Source organism: Gorilla gorilla, chromosome 6, assembly GCF_029281585.2.
Source record: "Gorilla gorilla gorilla isolate KB3781 chromosome 6, NHGRI_mGorGor1-v2.1_pri, whole genome shotgun sequence".
Classification (NCBI taxonomy): Eukaryota; Metazoa; Chordata; class Mammalia; order Primates; family Hominidae; genus Gorilla; species Gorilla gorilla.
In genome coordinates this window covers 105,966,945-105,987,329 of record NC_073230.2, presented here as the reverse complement: position 1 = coordinate 105,987,329, position 20,385 = coordinate 105,966,945, and the positions used below count along the sequence as shown (strand labels likewise).

The 20,385-nt window shown below is 33.2% G+C and overlaps 1 protein-coding gene across 5 annotated transcripts in view; it reads right to left on the bottom strand.

The window, feature by feature from the left end:
• Positions 1–20,385, bottom strand: part of PCLO (piccolo presynaptic cytomatrix protein) — a 403,311-nt gene that overhangs the window by 33,980 nt on the left and 348,946 nt on the right. For all 5 annotated transcript variants that reach the window (XM_019031537.4, XM_055347822.2, XM_055347823.2 and 2 more), the window contains 2 exons: positions 17,768–17,909; positions 13,599–13,672 (listed from right to left, as the gene is read on the bottom strand). In XM_019031537.4, the coding sequence (XP_018887082.3) occupies positions 13,599–13,672; positions 17,768–17,909 (216 nt within the window). The remainder of the gene's footprint in view (positions 1–13,598; positions 13,673–17,767; positions 17,910–20,385) is intronic.

The window sequence follows — 20,385 nt, the reverse complement described above, 5'->3', positions numbered from 1 at the left end:
TAATAAACACTTGAAGAAAAAGCTGTCTTGAAAATAAATTGTTGAGAAATAGTTCCTGTTCATTTGGCCTCTTGCAGTAACTGAAGTCATTATAAACTACCTTTTCCACCAATTAAAATAGAAGTCAAATAGAGCATGCCTCTGGTTAGCTAAACACAGAACCATAGAATGTGAAATGGACTCAGGCACTTCAGCACTAAAAGATGGCTTCAACCAATAAGTGTATTTATCTGATTTAATTTAATCAATCTGATTTAAATTTATAATTTATATATTTATGATTTAAATTTAATATATATTTAATATATAATTAATAATTACATATAATATATAATTTATATATAATTAATAATTTATATTAGTATATAAATTTAATATATACAATTGATATATTTATGATTTAAACTTAATAATCTGATTTAAAAAGCATTAATGAATGAAATAAATATTTTTCAAAAACCAAAATAATAACTCAGTTAACTGCCTTACTCTAGAAGATGTAGTATTTTGATAAATTACATTTCTTCTGGTTCAAGAAATTCCTTAATGTTCTCAGCGAACTTTGTGAAATGCATATAGCAACATTTAAGTCTTCCCAAAATAGAATTGTAATTTATTTTGACTAAGCCTGCTTTTCATAACTTATGGTAGCATTCTGAATTTCTGATCTCTTTGTATAATACCATAGATGCATAAAATAAAAAGTATTAAACTAATTCTCCTACTATTTTCAGGATATGCCCAAAATGTTTTAATTAAAAACATCAAATCCTTCTTCTAGACTTGTCTGCCAGAGATTTTCTGCCTTTACTGAGAGTGCTCCGCACACACACTCACATACTAACCAGAATATGGAAGAGTCAAATTGAATCAATTCTTTAAGTAACATAAAATTGTGTATTTCCATAACACGTCTCCATGTTATCATGTTTGCCATTGTAACAATTCAACCTAGATTGATACTAGATAATATTTCTGCAAAATAAATAGTGACTCATTAATTAATAAAGACAACTTTTAAAAGCAGGTTTTAAAATAACTCAATCATTCTATCCCATTCTGTTCTTTTAATCTGTATCACAATTATTTTCAGGAGGATTTTAGTGGAATATTTTATTTAAAATATATCTAAATACTTTATTAAGAAAACTATGAAAAAAATGATTAGTTATATAAAAGTTTAAAATATATCATGAAATGCTAGACAAATCTCAATCTGAGACTGTTAATCCATGTTCCTAAAGTCACAATCCTAAAGTCACAAGAAAACCACATTCTGAAAATACATAATATTCAGAGCTCTAAAACACCCATAAATCAATGAGCAACAGCTCATATTAATTTTACTCAGATAAGCTTGCTTGTAACTGTAAAAAATAGTTGAATCAATTAGATTGATTCAATTAGATTCTTAAATCGAAGAAGGATCAATTAGAATAACCTAATTGAATTAGAGTCTTCCATATTTGAAACAACAGGTCAATGTCATTATCTATATAAAGCTAAGAAAGCAAAATGTGGCCGGGCACAGTGGCTTATGCCTCTAACCCCAGCATTTTGGGAGACTGAGGCGGGTGGATCACCTGAGGTCAGGAGTTTGAGACCAGCCTGGCCAACATGGTGAAACCCCATCTCTACTAAAAATACGAAAGTTAACTGGGCGTGGTGGCAGGCACCTGTAATTCCAGCTACTGGGGAGGCTGAGGCAGGAGAATCACTTGAAGCTGGAAGGTGGAGGTTGCAGTGAGTCGAGATCGCACCACTGCGCTCCAGCCTGGGCAATAAAGTGAGATTCTGTCCCCAAAAAAGAGAGCAAAATGCAAACATTCTACCTAATTCAAACTCCAAATTACTCTTTTAACTCATCTTTAAAGTACTATATTGTCTTATAAAGCATAGTCAATTTATTTCTTCAAAATCCTGTGAAGGTTTGCTTTTCATCATGTTCAAACAGTTTCCCTGACTTTTAAAATCAGTTTTTACATTGCCCTCTGCTGTTAACATTTCTTTTCTGTTTAATCTTTCTAAATCATACTTGTGTTTAGTGATCATTTTACATGATGACCATTATCACATCATTTCATCTTTATGATGCTGGTGCCCGAAGCTGTTTTATTTGCATTTTGATTCTGAATCATTTTTAGAACAAAGAACCTCATTTGTCTTCCTAGATCACTCTCAGAGCTGTCTGTCCTGCATTTCGCACCTCTGCCCCTGCTTGCATTCCAGTCCTTATCTATTGAATTGCCTCCAAACGAGTCCCCCAACTTCAGATAAGATCCTCTCTAACCCATCCTTCAGAACCCCAAATCTGTGTAATTTTCCTTCTTAAAATCAATCTATATCTTCCAATTGCCTATTTACAGTGTGGAGTCTAAGTTCCTCCTCACAGCTTCAGATATTTCATAATTTATCTGAACTGTGACTGCTCTCAAATCCTATCTTGCACTACTCCCTCCAGCGCAGAACTATGCTACAGTCAGGCAACTTGTCCACAAGTTCACCAATATCACGTATTTTCTCATGTTGCAAAGGCTTTGACAATGATGTTTCCCCATATTGGAATCCTTGCCAGCATTCCTTCTACTATGAGTACACGTTACTTTTATTTCAAGAACTATTTAAAAAAATACTCCTGCCAGGAAGACTTTCCTTATCCTTCCTACAGCAGAGTACCTTAATATTCAATATACATTCACATCTGTCAGAACTCTATGCCAATTGTTCATGAACATGTTTGTCTGTCTTACTACACTGGTTCTTTTTGGCAGAGACACTGCATTAATAATCTTTGGTAGATCCAGCTGCGCTTGTGAAAAGAGAAGCACAGTCAATATAAATTCAGAGTTACTATACTTTTAAATAAATTATGTAGTTTTTAATTGAAGTAATAATCTCTCTGAGTTCAGTTTTAGGGTGGTAAACTCCTTAAAACCTGTATAACAACATACAGGATTAACAAGACTTTTCAAGGTGTCTTAGGTATGTCAGGCATATGCAAAAATCTAATGTTTTAACACACTCTCTCAATGTTTTTGTGTAAACATTTATTTCAGTTTTGCAATTATGCTATTAAGGTTGGTTTAGCCTTTGGTTTCTCTGAGTTTTTATTACTTGATTCAAACATATTTATCAAGTGGGAATTTTGTGCAAGTCCCTGTGCCAGACACTGGGAATAGCATAAATACGGTAATACCTTATTATAAAGGATTCCTGTGAGAGTTGGGTCCACCAGATTTTTTAAAGGACCTAGCCAAATGCTTGGCAAATAAATGAAAGTTGTGTTGTTGTTGTTATTGTTATTAAGGGGTATGTGTAGATTTTTTTAAAAAGATGAATCATCAATTAGAATGAATATATATAATCATTCAATATGACAATATCATAATAATATGTGTAAGATAAACCCTGCTACTGCTACTTAGCATTCCATAACACCAACAATAGTTGTCTGGGCTCCAGAGTGCAATGTAAATTAGGGAAATCACAATGGTGTGCTATTTCTTGGTAAGTGAGCATCCACTTTGGATGATAACAGCCTAAAATTGCATCTGCTTAGTGCAGGTCAAAACATGGCTTGAGTAGATAGCAAGTCTTTTTTCAAAGTAAAAGATTTAAACAGAATAATCCACCTCCACAGTTTTTAGTGGTACAAAGCAAATAATAGAATATATTGATGATTGTAGAGACTAGCAGTCAACATTTAATAAACAAGCTGTGTTGTGCTTTCCTCAGAGTCTATTATCTCATGTCCATAGTACTTTCTTATCTGTAAAACTGGTTCCTTAAGGGAAAGTAATACTTGGTTGACCAAGGGCTTCTTTTCTGAAATGTGCTGGTCTTTTCTTTTTCCAGTTTTATTTTTTTACTTACCTATAAAATATTTTCTTATACAGAAAATTATGTAAACTTCCAGGATTTTCTAGATAAAATAAATTTTAAAAAATTTTCATTAAAGTAATAAACTAAAAGGTGGGAAAGTGCATTATCTTCAATAAATTTTGTCATTTTTAAAAATTCTGAATTTTTTCTTCCTGAACATTTATAAATTTATTTTTAAACTTTCAGTGAACTGGAAAAAGAAGTTAAAAGTTAAAAACTTTGAATTTCATAGACTTTTTTTCCCCCAGAGATTTTGTATTTTACATCATCAAAGTCGGGTTTTTTAAAAGTGAAAAAACTTTGTCTATTCAACAATGAAGCTATCAGGAGGTCTTTAATGAGTGTGTCAGATAAAAAGAGTACTTAATTGTAATACCTACTACTGAAGAGTTTTAAGAGAATGGATATTCATAATAATTTAGGGGAATGGTAGAAAAGTATTTACTTCAAATAATACCGTTTTTTTCTTCTTATTATTATGCAGTTTGATTCCTATTGCTTGTTTTTCATTTCTTTATATAACAAAAGGTTGAATAATTTTATGGCTCTTTTTTTTTTTTTTTTTTTTTTGACAAGGTCTCACTCTGTCATCCAGGCTGGGGTGCAGTGGCATGATCTCGGCTCACTGTAACCTCTGCCTCCTGAGCCCAAGCGATACTCCCTCCTCAGCATCCCAAGTAGCTGGGACCACAGGCATGCGCCACCACACCCAGCTAATTTTTGTATTTTTTTTTAGAGATGGGGTTTTGCCATGTTGCCTAGGCTTGTCTTGAACTCTTGGACTCAAGCAATCTGCCCACTCCAGCCTCCCAAAGTGCTGGAATTACAGGGTGAGCCACCTCACCCCACCACCATTTTATATTTTTGACTTCTTTTTTAAAAAAATAAAATCTCACATCTCACATATCTCAACCCGTTATTTTACCGAACTCATAGTCAAATTGCTAAGAGAAACCCACTGCCAATTATTTTTTTTAATCTGTTTCTTGGGTTCTTTACATTCATATTTCTTAAAATAATTTTGTATTGCCTTTATAATATATGGGCTTTTTAAATTTTGGTATATGAAGATTTAGCTTTTCTCATCCTTGTCATATATTACAATCTTGGTTAAACTAACATTTGGAATTTATATTAACTTGCCTCTTTAATATGCATTTTTGAGAAAATTTGGTTCTTATATGGCAAGCTTTACTTAATTTTCTTTTTTTCCTTAAGTTATTAATTGCTTTTTTTTTTAACAATTTGCTCAGCTTTCTGCGTACCTATCTCTAACTGTTCTCAACACTTCCAAGAGCACCTCTTTCAATACTATTTTTCACTTGGCCAAACACATCATGACTTTTGTCAATTCTCTTCTCTCCTGCATGAGCACCCCATTCACTGCCCACGTGCAGCCTAGAACTCTCCATATATTTTTGTTTTTGAAATTCGTGTTATGGTGGAGATGTCAAAGACAAGGAAGAGTCACATTCTGTGCCAGTGCTATCCCTGGCTTTGACCTTCCCACCTGGGGTTTTTAAGGTAGTACCTATGTGTGTGGCTGACGCTCAGGTGAAGATGCAAAGCAGTATCAGCTCTGGTTTTGAGTTCCAGCTAAGTTGATGGGCACTCTGCCGCAGTTGCACCCATATGTTGAGAAAACAAAACTACAGGCTGGCTCTTCTGCTAGTGCTTCGTCACAGTGTATACCAGTTCACCTCCCTGGAGACAAACGCCATTCGAAATTGGGTTTTCAGGGCCCTGGAAGCATTGAATGAATCTCTAAACTTCTCTAGTTTCTGTGGAGGGCCAATTTTTTTAATTGGGCTACTAGAAATGTCTGTACCCCAAAATACATTGGAATCAAATTCAGATTTTTAATAACTGCTAATGAACTCTTCATATTTGATATTTGATCTCCACATTTGATATTTGATTTCCATATCTCTATATTTGATCAGATTTTCTCAGGCGTTCTTTATGCCTGCTGCATGGCTATTGTCTTTAGATTCTCCTTATCTCATCATGGAAGTCCTCTATTCTTTGTGTCTCTGGATTCACAAAGTATTGTGTGTGGGGTCAGGGTATGCTTCTATGTGGTTAATTCGCTATTTTGCTGGAGCATGTCTTCAAGGAGCTTCCTGAGATAGGTAGCATGGAAAGTAAAATGTACTTAGCCTTCTCAAAAATCATTTCCTTTTACCCTTACACTTGATGGATAGTTTGTGTATAGATTTTTAGTTTACAATCCCTTCCATTTAAAATTTCAAAGGCATTAATTATTATCCTTTTCTTTTTAAGCCTCTATTATTGCTGTTGAGATATTGTTTGAATTCTTATCTTTTCTTCTTCGTAGTTAATGTACATTAATTAATTATCTGGAGAAACCTTTAGCATCTTCTCTACGTTTCCTGTTTTCTGAATTATTATGATGTCTCACGCTGCAAGTCTCTTTATTTCTTGTCTTTCTAATGTGGAGATTTGTTTTCTTCAGTTTAAAGAAATGTGCTGTATTTTGAATAACGTTTCTTTTCATCTCTCCCTTTTCTGTGGAATTACTGCTAGTTAGAATTTGAGCCTGATAGGTTAATCACTTGTTTTTTAATAATTATAAGTTTTTTTGTTGTTATTGCTAATTTCTCTTCAGTGAAAAGCCATTGTTACTGACATGCTAGTTCATAATTTTTTTTTTTTTTTTTTTTTTTTTGAGACACAGTCTTGCTTTGTCATCCAGGCTAGAGTGCAGTGGCACGACCTCGGCTCACTGCACCCTCTGCCTCCTGGGCTCAAGCGATGCCCCCTATCTTAGCCTCCCTAGCAGCTGGAACCACAGGCATGCGCTACCACGCCCAGCTAATTTTTGTATTTTTTGTAGAGACGGGGTTTATGCCATGTTGACCAGGTTGGCCTTGAACTCCTGAGCTGAAGCAATCTGTTCTCCTCGTTCTCCCAAAGAGCTAGGACTAGAGACATGAGCCACTGCGCCTGGCTCTCCAGTTTATAATTTTTGACCTTGTTTGTTCTTGTTTGTCCTTTTTTGAGCAAAACATGGGAGATCCTTATTTAGTATAGTGATCATTTAGTGATCATACAAGTTACAATATTTTAATCTTATTTATCATTTGCTCATTGCTTTTATTTTTGATTTTACTATATGTGTTATTATTATTTATAGACAAAAATGTTTATTATTTCTTTGAAGCCTTATGGCTTCTTATCTTGCTTAGGAAATTGCCCCTCATATTCCACTAAGCCTGTACAAATCTTACTTGGATTTCCTTCAAACATTTTTATTATTCCATTTTAAAATTTCATCTCCTTAATTAACCTGAAAATTATTTGGTATATGGCAGTGACTAGAAGTCTAATTTTCTTTTCTTACTGAAGAAAATTATGGCAGAACTATTTGATAAACAAACCAACTTTTTCTATGGAATGAAATATCTGTTCCATTGGAATTTATAATAATCATTTACTTTAAAACCATATATGGACTGGTTAAGTTATCCATTTGCCCATTTATCTGTCTATTTTGTGTAATTTAATGTTGTTTTGAATACAGAAATTTTTAATATCTGATAAAACAAGATTTTTAATTTTGGCAAGCTACATAGCACCTGTAATGTAAATGGTGTTATTAGTTGATTGCCTATCATCATTAAGTATTGGATGTTTTCCTGCCCAAACCATTTAAGATAGTCTTATGAATTTAAAATGTTTTTTCATGAAATAGCTCTGTAACCTTCAATATCAAAATAAAAATGTTGGTAAGTACAATGGTAAGAGTCAGGTGATGTTAGATTAGCTATCTGTAGATTCTAACTCTTTTTAATAAGTTGACTATAAAATTCTACTTTGAATGGTTTTACTGCTCTAGTTCTCTGTTTTCTTGACTATATAAGGTGGAAATTATTATTTCAATTATTCCATATCTATATCTCCTACTGTCTTGTGACAAATGAACCAGACAATGTGAAGGCATTTAGAACAAAATAAACATTATATGTTTGTGATATTTACACATCTTTTGTTAATTTTCTACATCTATACTAAGAAATTATTCTTGGCTTGTATTTGTTGTGTTATTTGCTAAGTTTTAGTATTCTTATCTTGATTCAAAAGCCTCTCTCTCATAAGTAAATCAGAGCAACAACTCCCAGTGCAACATTTCAGAGACTTCTAGGTAAAGAAGACATTTCAAAAAATATTGAAAACTACTATTTCAGATATTAATCTCTGAAAGTCTAAAATATTCTGGGCTTTCATCAAGCAATTGACAATGCTTTGATGTGTGCTAAGATGAAGAAATACCCAAGATCACTTCCAGAAATTTAATTCATTTAACTTTTTAGTGGTCAATCGATACCCTCCAGAGATGAATCTGGCTTAGATTTAAGACACAGATTTTTAAAAAATATTTCAATAATAGGGTATTTTGCAGTAAATGCCATTAATTTTAAATTCCCAGTGAATAATCCAGGACTAGAAATAAGTGACACTGGATTTTAGATTCACGTAATTTAGGAAAATGTGATAAGGTGATAAGGTCCAGGGAAATCACACCCCAAATAGGAGGAGGCTTTCCCCTTGCACCTTCTGCTCTAGCTTCACTGAATAACTTCCCTTCTATATACCCCCAATCTTTTCTTCCATCTGTGATGATCCTCATGGTGTTCTTCAGTCTGAACTTGGCCTCATTCATTGCCACACGTCTAGACCTTGTTCAACTTTCAAAGCAGTCACTACTTGTAACCTCTTTCACAAAACCATGCTCCCCACCATCACTTCTACAGATGCTGCCATGCTTTTCAATGCTGAAATTCCAAAGCATATAATTTTCCCTCTGGCTTATATATTTTTGTTGTAATTATTCATTGCATGATGGTTATTAAAGCCCCTTCTCAGGATGATTGTTAAAATATACAATAGGTGTGGTACAGTCACCAACCAATCTGAATGGACCCTGGCTGTACACACCTGGTTCAGCAAGCATGCTTACTGGCTGCTGATGAAATAGAACCAGCCATACTAGATGGACAGTATGCTCCCTCAGATCAGTACATGTACTGAATTGATCTCTGTAGGATCCAAAGTTTTAATATAGTGTTTTGCATATAATAGATACACTCATATATAGCACTAATCAACTTTGGAAATATAAGAAAGGTAGCCTAAGTATTGGGAAAAATAAGACAGCAAGGTCACATATTTGTGGAGTGAATTACTGGATGCTATACTAATAGCTGTTATTATACTCTAATTGAGGATCTTCCATAATGGTTTCATATTTTCTCTTTGAGAGTAGAGCCTAGCAAATTTCTATAATGTTTGAGGTTTATTTGTTCTGGAAACTGAATTTCCATTCTTACTGAAACTAAATTGAATTTTATAAAGATACTAAAGAAAATAAATGATTTATTAGGGGTATTTGTTCTTCAAAGGTATACAGCCAAGAAAATTGAACTTCATGGAAAGTTGTGATTGCAATACTTTTTAAAGATGATGAACACCTGGTTTAGGAGACTTAATGGATCAAGACAGCTGCTACATGGATGCTCACTGGCAAAAAATAACAGTATTAAATACATCCATCTTAACTAACGGAAGGGTCAGATAGCTCAAAGGATGTAATTAGATGTTTTTAGTGTAAATTGGGAAAACACTCATCTGTACAATTTGAAAGTCTAATTGGTTTGATTTAAATCTTAAAGAAAAGTGGTCTTGTATAGCTCTCATTGTCAACAAGTGCACAATATTTTATCAATCCTGAATAATAATCATTTCTTTGGATGGGATCAAAATGACTCTCACATATACTTCTAATTTAATAATAGCTACAACTTAAAGGATGTTAACTGTATGCCAAATACAACACTTATTTTCGCTTTACATATGCACTTAATTAAATTGTGGAAATTCAATGATTGATTAGTGGAGATAGTCTGAAAAAGTATTACTGTTTTATACTACAACTTAGGTCGAATCCCAGAACCCTTCATAGAGCTCACATTCTGACCCATTGAACTAATCTCATGCTGGGATTAAAATTCATAAACAACTTCTATGAATAAGGTAAAACATTATTAGAGAAAATGACTATGTGGAAAATTATTGTTTTTAAATTAGAAGCAGAATAAATGGACTTGCTTAATAAGAATAACAAGAACATGGCTATTTAACATTAAAAATACTCAATGACATTCTCATCAGAAATTGCAACTCCATAAAACATTACTTTTTACATTCTGAACCCTATAAAGCAAAAACAAGAATAAAAATTGTATGTGAACAAACCGTCTAAAAGTGATTATTTAAAATCTATGATATACTCCGGATTAAAGTATGCTGTCCTAAAGCAAATCTTTGTAGATGAGTATTTCTTAGAGTGGACTAAGGTGTTCATAAAACAAAGTGCTTAAATGAATAATATATGTAATCAAGATGAAGTGGAACATTTCAAGGATCTATAATTTCAAGAAAACTGTGCTTATCTACAGAGTCACAGTTTTTCTGATGTCCTAGTGAAGGATTGAATGGAGGAAAAATACAATAAAAAAACTATATATTTTGTCTAAAAAAAATTGAATTGACTCTTGTTTGTTTTTGTTCCCCCGCTAAATTGGCTGTTTATGTTCACTGACAACAAAGGCAAGTAAAGATAATTATTTGGATCACTCAAAACAAACAAAACACTGATTAAACATATATCTCAAGTGCAACACAAATTTGATTCCATATTTCTACGTGGACAAAACAAAATCTTGCACTTTGCATTGATGTGTCCTTCTATCTGCATAGAGCAAACACATTCTTAATCATTTTCTCCTCACTCTGTTTATATATTCTTTCTAATTTAAAATTGCCTCTGAAAGTCTAATATTATTGAGTTTTCTTCTCCATATTATTAACTTTTTAAAATATTTTGCTTACAGTGCTTCATGCCCAATTCATATAGATATGTAGATTATAAATTTGATTATTGTCAAATGTCAATAGCAACTCAGTGAAAAACAACTTGTCCAAAATGTTGCTACCAAAAGGGCACTTGACTATAAATAACTCACATTATATTACATATTCTATCTTGTTCCCATCCTCAACCCCCGCCCCTCTGCTCAATAACTAATCTAAGATCAACTGTTGATCAGGGTCAGTTCGCTAAAGGGGAAACATATTGACTCATAAGTTTAAATAAAAATAAAGTCGCCTCTGATTGGCTCCTTCTTGGAAAGCAAGCATGTTTTGTGTGGGACTGATATGAAAGAAGAAAGCAGTATTAGGGTGAATAATTTCTGTTCATTGACAGCTGTTAACATTTATACTAAAACAATTTTATTTATAAACTTTAGGATTAAAGAAAGGTAAAATTAAGTAGCTAAAACTATGCATGAATTGCTTCACTATATATCTAAATTCTAGACTAATATGAAAATCAATAGCTGCTAATTGTATAGGTGATCATATTTGTTATTCATTTGCTCAACAAACATTCTCTAAGCAACTCTGTGGGCAAGGCTGTCTGCTAAGTGCTGGGATACCAAGAGGAATAAGCGCTATCTCTGGTTTGAGAGTTGTTCAGCCTTATGGAGGAGACAAAAATAGAAATAGGTAATTTAAATCAAAGAACAATGATAAAATATGCAAATTCTGTCAACTGTGTTTTAAGAGCATAGTAGGAAAAGGAGGCAAAATTGGGGAGAGGGTGAATTAAGTGCAGGGCATACGTAGTTTGATGCATCCATGTAAAATATTGTGCTGGCCCTATACTTATGTGCTCTCAGATGCATTCTTCGGTCTTTTCCTTGCTTTCTTCTCAGAGTAGCTGCCCTGTACAGTTTTCCAGACCTCTCCGTCAACTGGCTTCCAGTTGGTTTTGATCAGGCACTGGCAGAGATTGGAGAATGGGAGGAAGAGAGAACCAGGATATTTCTCCCCATCCTTGTCTGTCTCAGGATATATTTCTGGCATTGGCTGAATTTCTTTCATGTTTCTTGCTCCCAGAAAGCAGGCTTGTCCTGGTTTCGGCTCTCGCTGTCCTCTAGCTTATGGGGACAATAGCTATTTTTCTGCTGCTTCACTATCCCCCACTTAGTTTCTCAGCTTCTTTCACGAGTATATCATCAATTGCTAGTCATTTGTTTCCTCTATTTCAAATATTCAGAGCGATTTCTAGTTTCCTGGTTGGACACAAGTGCCTGACATACTGAGTCTAAATTCCAGGAGTTTGGGCAGCAGGTTTGGGACTAATCAACATATAAGAGAGAGTTCACGAGTGTACACAGAGATAGGGTAGGTAAAAAGATTGGTAGATTGAGGGTGGAACCCTGAAGTATATAGCAAGAGATAAAGGAAGCATAGCTTTTGAAGGAGCCCAAAGATTAATTTACAATTTTGAGTAGAACAAGAAAAATGTGGCATTCACTTAAGCCCCTGAGAAAACCTAGGTATCACTTAGACCCAGCATTTGTCAGATGAGGTTTCTGAAGACAGAGAAATGAGGTCACATATCTAATAAAGACCAGAATTGAAACCTAAACCTGTTTCCCTATGTAGTGCTCTTGTGATAACACACCCATTATCATGGTAATAGTGTGACATTTGGTGTCATTTTCACTTGTTCTGTCCTTGTTCTATGTGTGCACTTCAGTTTCCTTTTATATAAAGCCAATATACGTTATTAGTTACCTCATAGGTAATTATAAGAATTAAATGAGACAGTGCATGAAAAGTACTTAGAATAAACTACTTAGAATAGTTAAATGTATTGAGAGAGGTTGGAATGACACATGAAGGACAATAGGCCTGCTAGATTTTATTTATTTTATTTTTTGAGATGGAGTCTCCCTCTGTCGCCCAGGCTGGAGTGCAGTGGCGAGAGCTGGGCTTACTGCAAACTCTGCCTCCTGGATTCAAGCAATTCTCCTGCCTCAGCCTCCTGAGTAGCTGGGATTACAGGTGCGTGCCACCATGACTGTCTAATTTTTGTATTTTTAGTAGAGATGGGGTTTCGCCATGTTGGTCTCGAACTCCTGACCTCGTGATCTGCCCGCCTCGGCCTCCCAAAGTGCTGGGATTTCAGGCGTGAGCCACCGTGCCCAGCCAGGTTTACTAGATTTTATCACAGTATTATGAAAGGTAAGCTAGTCATTGTAAAGCTTATAGATACTCCTTTTATATGTTTGCTGACGTTAAGGATTTTTCACATTTGGTAATAATTTATTATTTGTTTAATAAAACGAAATTTGAACTTAAATTTGGTTTGTCTTTAGAAGTTAGTTTAGCAATTAATTTTTCTGTAAAATGATTTTTACACCATTAATTTCTTCTCAGCTTTGTATATTTAAGAATTTCCATGGACTTAAATGAGGTTCCATGATTGATTTTCTATTTGCATGATATTTTAAACAAAATATACGTTATATTTTTAAGTTCAAGATTTCCCTCCCACCCTGGGAAAGTCTTCTGAGTCTTTTTCACATCATCCTTCTCATTCTTCTTTCTCTTTTAATTTTTCAGTACCCCAAGTTACTTTAATGTTAAACACAAATGAGAAAATTGGGGAATTGTAAAATGAATACAGTCATTCTCATTTAATAGATAATGATATCTTACTACCTATTGCTTTTGCCATTAGTATGTAACATTTAAATTCATGTTAAAAGAAAAACAACTGAAACACTTATACTGTAGAATGCAGATTCAGCCAAAATCCAATATTGTAAATTTTTACTTACCTTCAGTGTCTGCTAGTCCTACTCCTACCCCTGGCTGTTTTACAGGCTCTTGTCCATTCTGTCCCATCTTCCCTCTGTTTAGAAATAAAATAAAATGATATATTCAGTTATGATCTCATGAATGCAAAGGAGGCTAAATTTGCATAAATAAAATGACATTGATAGTAATGGCAAAACCTGCAATTACTTTTGTACAACCGAGTATTTTTGGACTTGCAATAATTATTTGAATGGCACATACATACACAGTTAATTGCTCTATATCATAATTTTAAAATGTGAACTTGTTTATTATTCCTATTCAGGCCAAACAATATACCTCAACATTCAGTAGTTTTTATTTGTAGACTATTTATCAAAAAATAAGACCATCATGACATTTAGATATTTTGTTTTAGAATCTTTTATTTATTTCTAACTCAACAATGAGAAGGGGCTTTATATTTTTATATGTTGTACTGATGAGTTATTCCAGTTTTTTTGGTAAAAAGAGCAATATTGAATTAAATAATATATAAAAATGATATTTTAATAAAATATTTCTTATTTCATGTATTTTTTTTCAACTCCTTTCTGTGTTTTCCACTGTGTTGAGCAAACTGGCTTTTGTAGTCAGGCTGCTTGGTCTCTGCTTCTGGCTTTGCTATTTCTTGCTATGTGTAATGTAAGGCAAAGTACCTGGTCAAGACTGTTTCTCCTTTTGTGATATAAAGATAATAATATTAGCTACATTTTGATTATGAAAAAAATCACATGAAAAATGCGTGAAAAGGTTTAACAGAGTGCCTGAGAAATAATAAGCATTCAATAAACATGGCATATTAACAGGTAGGCATGCTCATAGTAGCCTTAGAATTCAACCAAAATCTGCTAATCACTTTTAGTTTTCAGCTTCAAACTTTTTGGAAAGTCAACTAGATGAAGAATTCATGATACTTTGAGGATTGTAAGCTTAGAATGTTAATAATTTAACAGCTAAAGGACAGTAGACCACTTCTTATTTCTTCGGCTAGAGAAAAAGCTACATGGCACATGAAGAAGTTTGGAATTTGCCTTTATATATACTTAGATAAGGTGTTCTAAAAAGATGGAATAAAAACTTAAGTGTTATAGAAAGATGCTTGAACAAAAGAGCATCTTGATACTGCACTTTGTAGACAACACTTCTAGCATAGTGGGATTTACTAACAATTAATTATAACTTTCATAGGAAGTATTTGGTTTGCTGGACCTGCTGAAAATGTAACCATATTTATTTCTTAATAATCCAATTATATCTTACTTGAAAACTGCTCTAAAGATCCTCTTATTCTACTTCAGAGAAGGTGCTGAAATGTTTCTGCACATAATAAAAGAGGAACACATGTAAATTCAGAAATTATTTTATCTCAAAACCCATTACATTGTTCCATTATAATAATTCTAGGTTAAAGGTTTAAGTACAAATTTTTATTAAGTGTGTATGTGAGGGACCAAGTTCATGCAAATTAAGCAATTTCCAACATTTCCATTTTACCATATATATGTTAAACCATGGTCTGCATGGTCAACATCTGCATACATATTTAAGCAACACACAAAATTTTAGCTTATGTAATTGCTTCATCAAGATTCAAGACAAGTAGTTAAGAAAAAAAAAAGAACTCTGCTCTATGTGTTAGCATTAGAGAGGAAAAAAAGCTTAATAGCAGTAATCTTACTTTTATCAGTATGCTACGCTAGTAGAGTGAGCCAAAATATACCTTGTTACTGAGCCAAACTCTATTGAAAGTGCAGGTCTTTTTAGTATTGGTAATCTAGTAGATCAGAATACTAAAAAATAAATATTCTAATACTATCCCAGACTTAAAAAGTAGCTACTGTAAGTCTTAGTAACTGTAGTACAAGTACATTTTGATAATTTTTGGGGTTGTTCTTGAGTCTTAGACTTTATATGTTAATGGTGATACCCAGCCAGTCTTTGCTTTCAATTAAAACTGATTTTAACATAGGTACTTAGCCAATATGTGTAGTAAGTACATTTTGAAGATTGTACAAAAAACTTTCATAGGATTGTGAAGCTAAATTAAGTGCAAAGGAAATGTAACTGTGAGTCGTGTGAAGGATGTGGTTTCTCTGACTTTCCAATGACTGCACTTTAGCTCAGAACATTCTGGCTATACATTTTATAATTTATATTTTTAAATAATCACTAGATATTTATTAAACACTTTTACTAGCCCAAGCTATAATTTTATTAGATACAATGAGGGATATAAAAGAACTGCCAAATACTACTTCTTACACATATCCTATAATGGTTTTCAAAAGTAAATATTCGTTGTGCTCATATGGCAAAGCAAGAGTCTCCTAGACAGTTGTGAGAAGCTTTGATTTACAAGAGAAACAGGAAAATGGGAAAAATCAAAATTAGAATGTGGTATATATAAAATACATAATCTACTTATAATGCAGACATTCAAATATTGACAAAATGACATATTTGCTTTTCGGAATTATAACTTTATCATCAGTGTTAAATTATATATTTTGAAAGGTGCAGAAAAATTGGAAGGATAACAAATTATGTGTGGTTTAAAACCTTTCTAAATTCACATGACATTTACAGCTTAGAAAGAAATTTAAAGAATTTGTAGAAATTCTTTTCTGTCAAATTGGATCATCAGAAGTCAAAGACCAATGTGATTATATTTCTTTTAGGAAGAATTTCCAATAAAATAGAACTGATTAAGTACAAATAACTCTATTGAATCCATAGACTAAATCTCATAAAAGAAAAGAAAGCTAAGATGGACAGGTGATACAATAATAATTTGCTTAATTTAAATTGAAAAAAATGTAGTTCAAAACAACAAAATGAACTCGTTTTTCACTGTAAAAATCCATTTTCTCTAATGCTTTGCTTTTATAAACTGAACCATTATCAAAATATTATAATTGTTGTGGACATCAGAAGGAAAGATTTATAAAAACCTTTATTTTAAAACAAAGAGAAATAGAAAATCCACCCCCTGAAAAGTCTTCACTTAGCATTGGAGAAAATGAAAAAGACCATTTCACAACCCAGCTCAGGGTTGGCAAGCTCTGCAAAGTGCCAGTTAGTAAATATTTTAGATGGGCTGTATTCTAACGACTTAATTCTGCCCTGCAGCACAAAAGCAGCATCAGGCAACACAGAGCTAATAGGCACGGTTGTGTTCCAATACAACTTAGTTTATATTCACTGAAATTTCAATTTCCTATAATTTTCAAGTGTCACAAAATATCACACTTCTTTTGTTTTTTCCTACACATTCAAAAATGGAAATGCCATTTTTAACTCACAGGTCTTAGAAAACCAGGTGGTAGACTGCTTTTGCCCTGGCGTAAACCCTGGGACCTGGGTGGCCCAGTGGTATTTTCAAAATCCAGAAGACTAGTTAATGGGCAGGAGAAGGAAAAGTCAGGAAGTTTGGATTTTGTTATTGGAACAGACATAATCAACATATTTATCTTAAATGCCACCAATATGACCAAGGCGATTCTAACACATTAAGTATGCTAAAGTTTTGCATTTGATTTGCAAAATGACTCTTTTTTTTTGAGGCTTAACATTATGAGTGATTCTTATTCCAAGAGTGCCTACTCAGGGACCTATGCACTACTCGGTATTTGTTCTAGAAAGTATGGAAACACTTCGAAACCTTCAATGTTAATTGTAGAAGGATTTATAGTTGAAAAGTCTGTATGATTATTCACTATGTCCTCTATTTCAAATATGATATATGGATTCTTTGAATATGTTTAAATATCTCCTGATTCAAGGTAAATTAATATATGTTTGTCTCAAACACCAGTAATGTTTGTATTTGGTCATTATGTGATTAAAACATTACTGTATTCCTGCTGAACTTTATTCTGGCATGGCTAAGTGATTAGCAGTTTTAACATCAAATACAGATTGTATTGATTAAGTAGTTCTGGTAGTGACTAACATTTATCCTTAGAATTAACTGAATTATCCAATCTTTCTTGAACTATCTATTTTTACATAGGCATTAACAGTTCAAGTGTCTCAGGGACAATGACTCAGAATTGGGTAATTATCTAGTTATTTCCTGTTAACTGTTAAGAATGCCTTACTCATGATGCTGAGTAAGCTTTGTAGTAACAAAAAGAGACCCACTTACATCCTCGGAATAGGAAATAGATTAGTCTCCCCTGCAGTGCTGCTGCTTCCTTCACTGTCCACGCTATACCCACTGCCAAAGCTGCTGCCCGAGGAGCCGGTGGACACAGAGCTTTCTGCAGGCCGGTGATTGGGAGGCTTTGCTGCATGGTGTGGGAAGATTCAACACCACAGTCAATAAATGAAGCTGACATTGATCTACAAATGCATCATTATACATCTTCTTAATTTACATGTGACAAGAAACAGCTACTGAAGAACTCTACATTTTTCAGCCTGCCTTTTCGTTTCCTTTACTGATAATGAATGGTGGCAACAATAAATTATTTTACTGTTTTTATTGGACATCAAGGAAAAACAATCACCTTTAGGGAAAAAAACATTTAATTTTTAGACCAAGTTAAATAGTATGTAACTATGCTACTATTATTATTTTTGTGGTTTCTTTGTACAGTATTGCAAAAATGATATGGTAAATAAGAATTTTGGCTATTTCATGGAGAAAAGAATTTAGAAAGACTTGGGTAGATAGAAATGGCAAGATAAAGAAAATTGCTTAATTTTTTCCTATTACTAGACTATAATCTGTTTTTTTCTTAGAAACAAAAATGCAAAATAGAATTTTAAGAAGTGATTGAAAATTCTGTTTGTGTGTACCTCTGCCTACTATCTCCAGCAAGTTTTTAAAATTTAAAGATATTTATTTCTCTTCAGGCATTTCCTAGTTTATCATTGATACTTGTCTCAAGAATTTCCTAAGTTTGATATTTGAATATAAGAATCCATATTCCCATACAGACATTACAAATTTGTGCAATAAATTATGCAGTAGGGGTATAGTACTAATATTGTTGTCAGATTTGAGAAGAAATTTTGATGCAAAAAGAAGGAAGATAAGGCAAGTGTTTCCCTTATTTTGCTGGGGAGAAGTTTCTCTAGTAAGTTTTTGAAATTGTTGATATTTGTCTTCTGCCAGAGAGAGTGAACTTTTCGGTCACACCGATCTGATTTTGACTCCCAACCCACTCTTTAGCAACTGTACACTGCTTTTCTCATTTGAAAACAATGGAGTCAGTAATGCCTACCTCGTAAAATTGTGATTATGAGGAGTGAGATATGTAGGAGCTCAGCAACTTACTCTTCTTCCTCTTGTGATATTATTTGCCACATCCCCACTCTTCTCAAGGGCTTTACTGTCAACAGCTGTTTCTTACTGTCTTTGAGCTTAAATAGTCTTTGACAATGAATTTAACTCTATTCTCTTCTCAAGGTATCCCCACTCTTCTCAAGGGCTTTACTGTCAACAGCTGTTTCTTACTGTCTTTGAGCTTAAATAGTCTTTGACAATGAATTTAACTCTATTCTCTTCTCAAGGTACCCCCACTCTTCTCAAGGGCTTTACTGTCAACAGCTGTTTCTTACTGTTTTTGAGCTTAAATAGTCTTTGACAATGAATTTAACTCTATTCTCTTCTAAATCTAGATGTGTTCAAACCTACAGTTCTACTTAGAGTCTTTTTTCTTCATAAATGCATCCCTATCCCATTAGGAGTTTATTAGCCAGTTGGATAGAGTTATACTAATGGGTGAACAGTTGATAATCATTTCACGATCCTAAGATATTTACATATTTCTTAAGGATATGTATAAAAACACAATTATTCTTAATCTGGTGGAATTTTAACCAATATAATAACCACATGAAGTGAAACACATAAACATTGTGTGGGAAACCATTTGAGGACAGGAAATCCACCCTCAGGGTAGCTAGGATCAAGTCTTGCAAAGGATTTAACTTTTCCCCCATTTCTTCACTTTTTCAATTTCGGCGGTAGCAGGTTCTCTAAAGCCACAAGGAATTTTTATATATATTCCAGTGGTAGTAGGATCCCTTCCCGAGAATAGGGAACAAGAAAGAAATTGTTAATAGTCAATTGTATATCAGATGTGTATAAGTTAGAAACGGCTATTTAGAAAAAGGTGTTCCTAATTTATAGACATCTGATATGCAATTGACTAATTGAACTGAACGCTGTTAAACAACCAGTCACCAAGGAATTGCTAGTAACCCACAGGACTAGATTTGTGGAAACAGAATAGTTATGTTTCTGAATATTTTCTTTATTTTATGTAGAAGAAACCCAGATGGTGTAGTTAGTGTTAAAAAAGACTTCTTAAAAGAATAATTTTAAAAATGTAAAGGTAATGTGAGTAGGATGTAAAATGATAGACATGTATAAAGTAGATTAAAATGCATAACCTACATAATGAGTCAGATTAGTCAATTGATTATAAACAAAAGAAAGCTGTCATACTTTTTGATGGGATTCTATAATCCAATTCATAATTTTTAGTATGACATTGAATGGAAGACATTAATTTCATCAATTGGAAAATCACAATTTACTATTTTCAAACATAAACCTTAATTATTAGACACTAATATTCAATCAATTTATATTTATTAAATTAAAATAATTTTATTTCAAGAGCAAACTCACAATGAACAAAAATAGCTATATTATAAAAATGATTTATTATCTATGTTTCAAAATAGTCCATCCTTTGTTTTGTCAACTTTGGTTTTACCTGATGCAATTTTTAGTTCTATTCCTCTTCT